At 32.8% G+C, this 12,462-nt stretch overlaps 2 protein-coding genes across 2 annotated transcripts; one reads left to right on the forward strand and one right to left on the reverse strand.

The window, feature by feature from the left end:
• The first annotated feature begins 3,030 nt into the window (after window positions 1-3,030).
• On the forward strand, window positions 3,031-9,324 carry Tsp_05134 (Fox-1-like protein). The gene is made up of 5 exons (XM_003369676.1): window positions 3,031-3,112; window positions 4,197-4,315; window positions 4,708-4,920; window positions 9,026-9,080; window positions 9,143-9,324. The coding sequence occupies exons 1-5, from the start codon at window positions 3,031-3,033 to the stop codon at window positions 9,322-9,324; spliced, it is 651 nt and encodes a 216-aa protein (XP_003369724.1).
• A 1,041-nt stretch (window positions 9,325-10,365) lies between these two features.
• On the reverse strand, window positions 10,366-12,235 carry Tsp_05135 (conserved hypothetical protein). The gene is made up of 8 exons (XM_003369677.1): window positions 12,101-12,235; window positions 11,862-12,017; window positions 11,617-11,802; window positions 11,419-11,527; window positions 11,028-11,108; window positions 10,862-10,953; window positions 10,640-10,742; window positions 10,366-10,517 (listed from the first exon to the last, which is right to left on the reverse strand). Exons 1-8 carry the CDS (start codon window positions 12,233-12,235, stop codon window positions 10,366-10,368), a joined length of 1,014 nt encoding a protein of 337 aa, XP_003369725.1.
• Between the last annotated feature and the right edge of the window lie 227 nt (window positions 12,236-12,462).

Raw genomic sequence — 12,462 nt, forward strand, 5'->3', positions numbered from 1 at the left:
CGTCCTTCGATTGTTAAAATGCAGAAAAGAGTTATCTGTAATATTGCAAATGCAGTATGCATATAATGACAAGTAATAAAAATATATTATTATTTTGATTATTTAAAGTCCATATTTTCAGATTTGTTTAGAATGTACATTTTTTAAAAATTATATTAATCAATATTATAAAGTGAGATTTAATTATTGTTATTGTGGTTTTATTTGTGGGTGGTTTTTTAATTGAAATTCATACGAGTTTGAATGCACCAGAAGTAGCAGAAAATTGAATTTATTAGTCCATTGATAGTGACTTTTTGAAAGTCTATTTGCGTCATTGAAATCGAGGATGATGTTGTTGTTGTTGTTCTCAGCGCCTGGGTTTTTCATTGAAATGCAAATATTCGTTAACTTTTGTTTCTTGCTTTATTTGCTTTTCAAATTTGGCAACAACATAATTTTTCATTTAAATATGGTTATGAATTTTTGTAAAACAATTCTTTGAGAAAGTTTTGTTTTTCTCAGCTGATGTGTATTAGTGTAGTGTTGAAAAGCAAATGAGAATATTGAAAGGTCAAGAAAGCATTATTACATTTGTTTATTATTTTATAATTGAATGTTTATTTATTGTATTAATATTGCGTTGGATGAATAATAATAATAACAATGAAAATTGAATTTTCGCTTCACGCGAGCTTTGTCAAATTTGTTTGCAATTTCTGTGCAGTTTCATTGGGCGACGGGGTGAAGCTGGGCGGAGCGATGTTCATTCACTTGTTCTTTCTTCTGAATCTTTTCTGGTCTGACTTGATTACTACTTCTCGGCTGGATGTTGATCAAAGCTTGCTCTTCTGTTTCTTCTTTTTTCATTACCAGCATGCAGTTGTAGAATTCTTGTTTTTGATTTCTCTTTTTCATGTTTTTTTTCTTTTCATAAATATAAAATTAATATTGGAATAAAATTTGAAATTATTGTTTTCACACTCATGTCGACAATGTTCAATCCTCTTGGCGATATTTTTCAAGTGAGTGTAATTTAAATTCTATATTGTTTTGCAGAATAGATTTTTGTGTCTTTAATTTGTGAGCATCTTAGTGAAATCACAAAAATTATTCAAAAAGTGTATATATAATTTTCCGTCATTATTTAAAAAAAATTGCATCGTTGAAAACAGATTAGATCAATTATGTATGAACGATTTAATTTTGATGTCGAAACTGCTACATATTACTATCATTGCAGTTAATGCTGCGTTTTTTGCTGTAATTTCACCTTCGTTGGCTTTTTTATAAGCTTAAAAATAAAATCATTTTTTTGTGGAAAGCTGGGAGTATTTTTAGACAAGACATTGGTTTAATAAAAATTGAACATGTATATATATATGTGAATCAGATAATAAGCGATTTGTTTCAGATTAATCATTTTGATAATTGAATTTGTGCTGTTTTTAAAAAAAATTTTCTTGATTACAGTAAAAGGGTGTGATAGATGGGAAATGAAAGATAAGTAAATAAATATATAATTTTTTTGCCTTGTGCATTTTTGCGGTTGAAATATTGTTGTTGGTTTTGGTGTTGGTAATAATGGTGTTGCTTGCTTGTGAACGATCGAATTCACAACTCTTTGCTCTAGCGACCATTGGCAAGTGTGGTGGTGCGCGTTCTAGCAGCAATTAATTCTAATGTCAAGTGCTTGTCAATCATATCTGCATAATGATTTTGTCACAAGAGGGGCATATTCAGCTGTATGGGAATAATTGGCAAGCTGTGGCAGATTGCAAAAGAAAAAAGCACCATTCACCACTTGTGTTGTTGTCATTTGTGAGAAACGATTTTCACCTCATTCAAGGTGTGGCAAACAGTATTATTATTATATTCGTTTAAAAAAAATGTTTCCACTTGAAATTTCAATTTATTTTTCACATTTCCAATTATTTTCAAAAGTCCACTTTACAGTATTAGTTTTTTTTTGCAATTCTATCTTTCACTCATGCTGTCTGTATTTGATTTTGTGAAGCTTCATTTTCGATTTTATTAAATTTCTTCTTGTCATCCAGTTCTTCTTCGTGGTGCAGTTAATATTATTATTTTTCCAAGTTTACTTATTTATTCCGTTAGTGTTTTTTTTTTCTTTGAGATTATTCTGAAGATGTGTAATGTATTTTTGGTGAAATTTATTTTGTGCTGTGTGTCGTGTGGTAATATGTTTTCTCTTGCAGTTCTTATTGCTATTCTGGTGTGTCAGCAGTCGATTGATTTTTCTTTTTCGTTCCCAGTTTTGCTTTCGCTTCGAAATTGATCGGTTTCGTTTCGTTCGCTTTTGCATCATTATCAACGTCTGCTTCGACAGTTGACTCATTCACCGACTGACTGCATCCTTGGTTGGTTGGTTTTAATTTTTTTCACATTTATATATGTCATATTATTAATTTATTTTTGCCCCAATAATATGCTTTATTTAAATTTTGTTTGTATTTATTAATGTTAATTTTTTTTAAAAAAACAAAAGGTACAACTGAATTGAAAGTTTACGTTGCTACAATTTGTGCAGATGTTCTTGCCAGTAAGTTAGTTTTTCAATGCATCTGTAATAAGCGGAATATTGTCGTGCAGTGGGTGATGTGCTTGCTGTGTTTGCAGTATTTTCTTCTTCTTCCATCATGTGTAATGTGATGGGAATTTTTTTGAGGGTATCTTTGACGTTTGTTGTGGAGGGAGAAGGGTATTTTTGATTTCTTTGTTCATTTGTTTGTTTGTCTGCTTTTAGCTTTCTGTTCAGAAATTCAACAACGACGAACCACCTTTCTTTCTCTCTCTCTCTTTGTATATACTGTAGTTGTTGCTGCACTATGCACATGTGTTGTTATTATTGTTGTTGTTTGTTTGTTTGTTTGTTTTGCGTCAACGTTTTTTTTTAAATTTTAGCAATTGCTCGGCGCTTATCAAGCAGTGCCTAGTTACGCAAATACCGCTGCAGCTGCTGCCGCCGCCGCCGCCGCTGCCGCTGCCCCTTTTGGAACTGCAGGGGCTGCTACACTGCCATTTGGCGTGATGAACAGCTCTGTCACTGGCTCTAGTGGTCAAATTGCCCAAACTGGCATGCCGTCAACCGTCACTGGTCAAGCTCAGCTTGGTATGTAAAATTGCATATTTTTTATATTTTTATGTTTCTTTGTTTTACATTTTTACACTCATTTACATGGTAAGAAACAATTGTTTAGCAAAATATTATCTTCTTCTTCTTCTTCTTGTCCACCGTTACTATTCAACCGTAGTTATTAGTTGGTTGATGATTTTATGAATATATCAAAACTGAATAGTGAGTAGCAAATATTGTAAAATGGAATGGTCTCTTTGTTGAATGTGGAAAATTGGGAAAAGAAAATTGTTTTATCCGTTGACATTTTTCCATTTTTTTATTTGAAACGTGCTGAAGACAGTCACGGCATTTTGAGAATAGCTTAACATGATGTAGCTGCTGCTCACTGTGAGAAAGGGGGGATGTTTTTCCACATGCATACACTCGCACACACACCCTTCTGAGCTTTTTTATTTCGGTATCAAAACAGCTGACGTGTCAGATTTTTGTTTGTTTTGTTTGATTGCTTCCCCCCCCTTCCAAAAAAAAATCTTGGTGAAATCAATAATAATGTCTCTCGTGTATAGAGAAGTATTTTGAGAGAACAACAAAGAAAAGTACATGTATGTTTTCTTTTTATCTTGATCAACTTTGCTTTATCGATGTGCGATAATAGTGTACAGTAAGGGTGAAGATTGTGTTTTACATCATTTATATTCGTTTGTCTATTTTTTTTGAATCTATTTTTAAATAATAATTCAGCATTTGATGAGTGATAGTTTTTTTGATATGAACTCAATAAAATTAATAAAATTTTATTCAAAACCGAGACTGTTGATGAAATGAAGAATTTTTTGTTTTCTCTTTGTAAAACAGCATTTCTATCTTTTTTATTCATTGTTAATCGATTTGTGCATGCTGTGTGCTTGTAGTTATTATTAATACTATAGCATTATTGAAACTTGAACTTTGTACACTTTTTGACTATTCTTCTGTAGGTTATGATTTTCTAGTTATTTATTTTTTTAATATATTTTTTTCTTTCAGTTTTTCATGTCAATAAAAAAATAATAAATTAAAAAAGAAGTGTCATTTATTTTTGCAGTCTATTAAATAATGTTCTGCTCATTTTTCTCAGGTGCATCTGCGATCTCCAGTGCGTCGATTCTAAACAACGATTCTGGCGTTTCTTTGGCTGGACTCACAGCAGCTAGTGATGTGGATCTTTCAAATTTGGTGCTAAACATTAAAACTGAAGTAAGCATAGAGATAGTTAAAGTTATCTGGTTTTATTCAATTAATTACGAGCACATCAAATTTTCATTGCGTCAAATGCTGCATACACACGTGATGTTTGATTACTTCACGACTGTGTTCTATTTGAATTATGCTATTTTTCAATTAGTTTTTATTCTATGTGTCAGTAGTGCTATTATGAGACTGTGTAATATTATATTTTTTCTTTTACATATCAATGGGATGAATATTTGGTTTTTCAGAATGATCTGAACGTTCTTGAGACTGCAGATTTAAATCAGCAGCAACAACAACAACAACAACAACAGCAACAACAGCAGCAGCAGCAACAACAACAGCAACAGCAACAGCAACAGTCAGTAAATCAGCAGACCGTGCAAACGTCGTTGCAGTCATTGGCTAATGGCAACATTATTGGTCCCCAGTTGCCAACACTTTCGTTGCCTGCTGCAAATGTGGCTACTTCTGGTCTGGGAATGACCACAACAGCGCCAACAGTTGGCACCAGCACTACACCGCCGAAAATACCAGACGGCGCTAAGCGTTTGCATGTTTCTAATATACCTTTTCGATTTCGAGAGCCGGATTTGCGAGCAATGTTCCAAGTAATAATAATTCTGCTTTTTAATTGCTATTTTTTGATTCAATATATATATATATATATATATATATATATATATATATATATATATATATATATGTATGTTTTGTTTTTCTTTCAATTTAGAAATATGGCACAGTTTTGTCGGCAGAAATTATCTTCAACGAGAGGGGAAGTAAAGTAAGGAATTTTTATTTTTTCAAATACGAATGTAATTAATTTGGTTTGGATATTTTTGTTTTTGATTGGTATTTTTTATATTGTTCTTGATTTTCATTGTGTTTGTAATTTTTGTAACAACCGCGACGATAATGTCGTTTGCTTCGGTGCTGCTTGTATGTGCGGTTGTTATCGTTGTTGTTATGTTACTAAGAATGGACGAGTTCTATGGCCAAGCATGTTAATTCACTTTAGGGATTTGGTTTTGTAACAATGCAGAATGTTTCCGAAGCTGATGCTGCCCGAGAAAATTTGAACGGCTCGATTGTGGATGGTCGAAAAATTGAGGTATTTTTTTTGTTTTCCGCATCTTTATTATGCTATTATTATTATTAATATAGTATTGTTAGCTGTTGCGTTGTTTTTTTTGTTTTTTTACACATTTTTAACGCTACATCCTCATATTATATTTCTATATTTACACTTGTTATCGCTGACTTGCCTCCTGTTTATTTATTTATTTATTTATTTATTTAACAAATACCATCAAACTTGTGCACAGGGTGAGGCTGGATGTTTTCGTTCTTCATTTGTTGTTTAATTTATGTATTGGACTACATGGCTAGCTTTTTTGTTTGTTTGTCTGTTTATCGTTCTTATCTGTGCTGAGATATGAACACGCAAATTTTGATTGGTTGTGAAGAAGCTGTTTTTTATACCTGTTGCAAATTTGACAATGACTGATAATTTTTCGTGCATGGCAGCGAAAATCCGGGGCTTTTACCTTCTCGTTTGTTGCGATTTTTATTTTTATTTTTCATTGATTTCAAACAAAGGTATTGTTCTTTTTTTTGATTATTTTCTTTTTCAATATTTTTTGTTGATCATATTTTAGTTGCTCTGCATACAGACATGCATACGTAGTACGTACATGTACATGTACATGCGCATCATGCATTATTATTATTATTATTATTAGCGGATGATAATTGCTTTTTTTTGCAAATTTATTGATTTTATTAATATTTTTTGTTATGTTTTTTTGTTTCTTCTTTTTGTCACAGTGGTGAACAACCTGCACATGCAAAATTGAATAAATACAGCATAGATGAGATTACTTTTTTGTTTTATTACATTCAAAATCTCTTTTTTTGTTATGTTACGTTATGTTATGTTGTGACTTTTCTTCTTTATAGTTTTTTACATGCCGCTTAGCACAGTGTACTTTGTTTGTTTGTTTGTTTTGTTCAAAGCAAATTTTTTTTTAATTTGAAAATGTTATAATTTAAAACTTGATTTTGTTGTTACCTTTGTTATTATTATTATCATCATCGTCATTCTGGTCCGGATTTATTTATTAACAGTGGTGCCGCGGTTATGGCAAATAACACTTGCCCGGTCATATCGGCAATAATAATGATAATGATGATGATGATGATAATAATAATAATAATAATAATAATAAATGAATAACATATTATATGCATTGCATGTCGATTACGCTTTTCGCTGTTGTTGGTATTGTTCCATTGTTGAAAATTTCACTCACCCATTAAAAAAAACGTTGCATAAATGATGATGATGTGGCTTGCACTTTTATTTCTCCTTTGGTGCCGCCGGTTGTGGAAAATTGTTTTAACATCAATCAGTGGTTTAATTGCTGATTTTTAGTTGTTGTGTTTATGTACACATCGAATCCTGGCTCGCGTTTATTTATTTATTTGCTTGGCGATATAGCGATTAATTCTTTGTTTATTCATTACTTTTTTTAAAGATGTATTTACATATTTGCATCTTTAGAGCAGTATAAAATTGTCTCTGATTGTCGAGAACAATTTTTAGTTAATGCTCTCCTATTTTTGTTTTGCTACACACACACACGGACAGCTTGAACATTATTTTATTTTAATTTATATTTTTACATTTTAATGTCTTTTTTAAATAAAAAAATATTTTCAAATGCTTATTTATTTATTTATTTATTGTTTTTTTTCTTCTATTATTTGTAGAATGACTTTGATTTACAAAATGTGTATTATTTGTTCATGCCTGTCTAAAATTATTATTAATATTGAAAATATGGAATTTTTCATTGTTTTTGTGATTTTTGCTCGATGTGGTTGGTGATCGATTTCTTATTTTTATCTTTGATGTAAAGCAACAAGTTGATGACGGATGATGATTGGTGAAATGAATTTAGTTATTTTGAATGCACATTTTTTTGTCGTACAAAATGCGGCTGCTGCACTGTGAATATTTTGCGTTGCCAACTTTTCTGCTTAGACGGAACGAGGCTTTGTGAAAAAGCGCTCTTTGTTGCTTGCTTTTTTTGCCCCCGATTTTGGTTGGGTTAGTTAGCTGGCTTTGTAATATTTTTTGTCCTTTATTTTTTGATTTTCGGTGTCGGTAGGGTCCAGGTGTGACACAACACTAATGTGTGTGTACCATGTGCATCATGCGCCGTCGATGGACATATGCTGATGATGATGATTTAATTTGCATTTATCATTTTGTGTTTATTTCATTTTGAATAAGATAATCAGCATCGTTTTTGATGATGATCGTTGAATGTCGCGCATCGTCCAGCAAGCATTATGGTGAAATTGCAACATGTTATTTTTTATGTATGTGTGGATATATATATATATATATATATATATGTCTAGCCATTTTGAAATAATATACGTACGTACGTACTCACACACTCACTCACACACACACACAAACATACACACATACACCTGTTGTGTTCACGTTCCCAGTTGCCTGCTTCCAAGCATATATGGTCGGCATTTTTGTTGTTATCCTTAATTTTATTATGTTTTGTTTTTTTCTGTTTTTTTTGAATTTTCTTTTGCTGTATTTCTCGCGCCTTTTACCTTGTCTTGATTTTACTGGAAATGTGCAAGCACTGGTTTATTCTTTTATATAAAATATAATTGTTGGTGTGATTATTGATTATTGATGATGAATGATGTCGATGGTTGGTGGTCTGTGTGCACGCTTGAAAAGTGGTCGTCATTTTCCTTCCCGCTTGACAGTGGAATCCTCTTCATCTTTTTTTATATGAAATGGCAGATGTTTTTTTTCTTGAAAAAAACACGATCCATTTTATACCATTCTCCTTTGCGTAGGTTATTCGAAGCATACACACACATACAGACTGAATTATCAGCATTGTTGCTGCTATACCATTAGCTTCTTTTACTGTTGAAGACAACAACAACAACAACAACAACATTGTTGACCAAGCGCGTTTGGATTATTGAAATGGTGGAAGAGAAAAAATTAAAGTGAAACAAATAAAAACATTCCGTGCAGGTATAATAAAATATCTGTAAAATTGTACGCTGGCTTGTAGGCATCTCTCTCTCTCTCTTTTGTTTTCATATATTCTTTTTTATTTATTTATTTTTGTTACTCATATTTTTTATTCACCCTTTCTCTCACTGTTTATGCTTAGGCAAAACTTCTTACAAACATACAGGCGCACACACATATGTCAAGATTGTGTTTATCGTCATCAGGCTTATATTTGCTAATTTTTGTTGTTTCATTATTATTCATATTTGTTGACATTAAATTGACTGATATATATGTTTATTTATTTATTTCACTTTAAAATTATTCTGTAAAATGGCCAAGGGAAATTTTCTGTTTAATAAATAGGCAAAGTCAGCGAAGTTGAACTACTTTATTATTCGTTTTTTACCAGTAAAGTAATTTATTGCAATGGCCCTCCATTTCTTACCAAATGCTGCTACTACACTACCACCATAACTGCCGCCGTCGCCCACTACTGCTGTTATTTTATACAACTATAGCTATTATTATGACTTTTCTCACACCCACTGGTTGTTTCTGTTGTTATTTTATTTATTTATTCTTTTATTAATCAAAATTTATATATAATTTTGATTCAGTGTAACACATTTTATATTCATTACTAGGTAAATAATGCTACTGCTCGGGTGCACACAAGATCGAAGTTAAAAACAGCGACACGTAAGTATATTAATGATATATCGATTTCTTTTTTTTGAATTCTTCTATTCGATATTTTTCAGCGACCGATCCAAATATTTTGGCTGCATTACGTGGCGCTGGATATCATCATCAGAGCAGTCGTTTGGCTAGAAGTCCGGCCGCTTATGCGGCAGCATTTGCCGCGCTTAGCGCTCAGGCGTCGTTGCGTAACACTGGTGCTTTAACCGCTCAGGCATCCGCATTGCCTGGTTATTTGCCGTAAATATGTTTCATATTCTATTGTTTATTTATTTATTAATAATTTATGTATTTAATTTTTTAGAATATTGTACGCACCGACAGCAACTTTAGATGCAACATCTTTACTGGATCGGTACGCACTGGCAGCAGCTGCGGCCAATCCTGCCGTAGCAGCAGCAGCTGCAGCACAAAGTATACAAATTGATTTTTTATTTTATTTTTTTAATTATGCAAAATAATTAATTAATTATATTGTAAGATGCCGCTTACGCACAAACAGCCGCCGCCGCCGCTGCTGCCGCCGCTGCAGCACGAAGCGGTAATATACCCGGCACTACGCCAACTCTACCTTCTGGTAGTTACAATTCAGTGGCATCACTAGCTGATTCCTACTTAGGCGCCGCCCTGGCACCGATTACGGCTTATGTAAGCTTTCTTGTTTGTTTTTTACAAGGCATAACTGATTTTTTTTAAATATTATTTCATCTTCAGCCAACTTTGTATCGAGCTGTTAACCGATTCTCACCCTACTGAGAACGTGATTATTGTTGTGACAGAAGAAAAAGAAGAAAAAACACTTCAACGCTTATTCAAAAATAATTTTACAAAAATATCTTTTTTGCATACCCTTTTAACACAACAACAACATATATTTGTTTGTTTGTTTTCATCGTATTTATTTTCTTCTCTGTCCAATTTTTTATAGCTTTTTCTCGACATCAAACTGCAGCTACTTTTCCAACCACAATTTAACAAAATGTATACACGTTCTTTTGTTCATATTTATTTATTGTATTTTCAACAAAAAAACATGCTGTACTTTTCCATGCATGCTGCATGCATCCAGTAATACTTTTAAGTTTCTTGCCGAACATTAATTATATGATACATCATATATTACATACGAAAATATGTAAACATTTATTATTATTACATGTTACATACACTGTATACTGTGTGTTTCATTGTGTTATTGGGTTAAGCCAGTAAAGTCGTTTAACAAAATAACATTTTTTTTTCTTTTGGCAGTGGTTGATTGTAGTTTTTCTTTGATACAGTTCGGTCAATTATTTTCATCTTCCCTTTTCACTGTATTATTATCGTTACGTTTCCGCGAACTTCGGAACAAATTGCACGTTTGTTCGTAGAAGAAGAAACCACAAGCACTGGAGGCAGCAGCTTTTAGTATACTTGGCAAAAATCCTTTATACAAGCCTGAATTAAAAATAAATAAATAAATATATATATATATATATATATATATACAACAAATCACGAAATCACTTGAATACATGCAACAGATAATCAAATAAGTTTTGTTACTGCAGTTCACTGACCTGTGTAGCCTTCTTGGACGACGGTACTTATGATGCAGTGCACAAAACCACTGTAGTGAAATGTACGACCGAACGATGTCCTCGCTTGTTCAAACCCAACTACCTATACGGTTAACAAATAGCAACATGTGAGAAATAGTGAATAATATAACTAGTTGAACGTCACTGTTATTCATGTACAATTGTCACTATTATATATATGCTTAGAAATAAACAACAAACCTGAAGTCTTTTTTTCAAAACATCCAGTGGATAAAGCAAAGATTTCGCTGCAACTCCAGCAGCGCCGCCACATACAATTGCTTTAGTAACATCTTAAGTATTGTTTTGAATTTGACAACAACAGTCATCATCCATAAATAATAATAAATGAACGCATAAAATTTACCATTTGTTGAATTACTGATATGATCGAAAATGAACTTATTCCAAAAAGTCTGTGACAGTTCATAGAACGAAAATATTAAACCTGAAAATGTGCATTAAACAGATAAATCACCTTTGCAAAACAATTCAGCTGAATGGTATGGTCCACGAAGGACAATTTTCACGTTCTCTCATTGGACGTCTTCTTATTGGTCGTTTACAGCATTATCTCATTGGACGCTCATGCCGTTCTCATAGGCGCCCCCGCCGACTGCGTTCGCAAAGCAGCCCCGTCAAAAATAACCAATCAGACAACGGCATCAACATCCAATAATCAACGCCCGATAAGAAAACGCCACAACGGCATGATCTGTGTGCCCTAGATGGACCATACCGTTCCTAAATATACGAACCCGAATATGGGGCAATTTGAAGTAAAGCGGGTGTTAAACCACGATAAAAACTAGCAAAGCCTTCATTCTTAAACATCATCTTTGCAGCATGCCGGCTATTATGAAAAATCTAATTATTAGAAAAATATTCATTTTCTTGCGTTTACGAAATAATGCTTAAAAATTAGAATCTGTCTTAAACATAATATTATACTGTACTTTTGGTTCTCCCTGAGCGACAAGACGAGTTCTAATCACGTCGAATGGCAATGCAACCGTGTTGGCTAGCGTTCCGGAAAGTGCGCCGCAAGAGAAGCTAACCAAAATTCTGCTTTGCGCAGAACTGCTCCACTCTTCTGGAATTACACGGAAAGCTTTTTCCGTCAGCAATTCATAAGACAAAAACTGAAACTATGCTTCGTTTTGTTAATACATTTTTGAAACAATGACTGGATTTTTCAAACTTGAATTAAGCCATAGGTCAGTGACAAGCCTTGTGCAGGCATGTGCCCTTTCCACAACGACTTCCAACCTTCTTCTTTGATTATCGTGTTGGCAGCTTGAAAAAGGCCAAAATATTTACCATGGGCATGATGTTTTCGTATTGGTTCCAATTGCAACTGAAATTTACTTGGATTTGAAAATATCTTTCAAGAAAAACACAAATTTGAATTTCGAAACAGAATGCTGAACATTTTTTTACCTGAAATCTTATTTTCAAAACATCAAACGGCTGACACAGTGCACGTGCAAAAATACCACTTACACATCCGGCAATACTATATTCAGCACTAGTAAGTCTTTCATCTTCTTTTGTTTGTGGCCAAAAGCCGACCATCTGTCACTCTACAGTGCAAATAAATATCAAATACACCTTTAACAATAGCAGTAAATTCATTAACTAATTAATAATATATTTTTATCAAATAATGAAGCGAACATTCTTCTCGATAACTTTTCTCGTTTCAAATGAAGGTAGAACTTTAAAACACTATTTAACTTAAAAATAATATATGCGCGAATACTGTAACAAAGTGTTTTCAAGTTGTTTGGTTTTTGTGTTGA

Source organism: Trichinella spiralis, assembly GCF_000181795.1.
Source record: "Trichinella spiralis strain ISS 195 chromosome Unknown Scfld1557, whole genome shotgun sequence".
Taxonomy (NCBI): domain Eukaryota; kingdom Metazoa; phylum Nematoda; class Enoplea; order Trichinellida; family Trichinellidae; genus Trichinella; species Trichinella spiralis.

Coding starts and splice junctions, on each gene's coding strand:
- Tsp_05134 (XM_003369676.1), top strand. CDS start 3,031: ATGAACAGCTCTGTCACTGGCTCTAGTGGTCAAATTGCCCAAACTGGC. Junction 4,921..9,025: donor ATTTGCGAGCAATGTTCCAA/GTAATAATAATT, acceptor ATTCATTACTAG/GTAAATAATGCTACTGCTCG. Junction 9,081..9,142: donor GAAGTTAAAAACAGCGACAC/GTAAGTATATTA, acceptor GATATTTTTCAG/CGACCGATCCAAATATTTTG.
- Tsp_05135 (XM_003369677.1), bottom strand. CDS start 12,235: ATGGTCGGCTTTTGGCCACAAACAAAAGAAGATGAAAGACTTACTAGT. Junction 12,018..12,100: donor TTTTGAAAATAAGATTTCAG/GTAAAAAAATGT, acceptor AGTAAATTTCAG/TTGCAATTGGAACCAATACG. Junction 11,528..11,616: donor TCGCTCAGGGAGAACCAAAA/GTACAGTATAAT, acceptor TCTAATAATTAG/ATTTTTCATAATAGCCGGCA.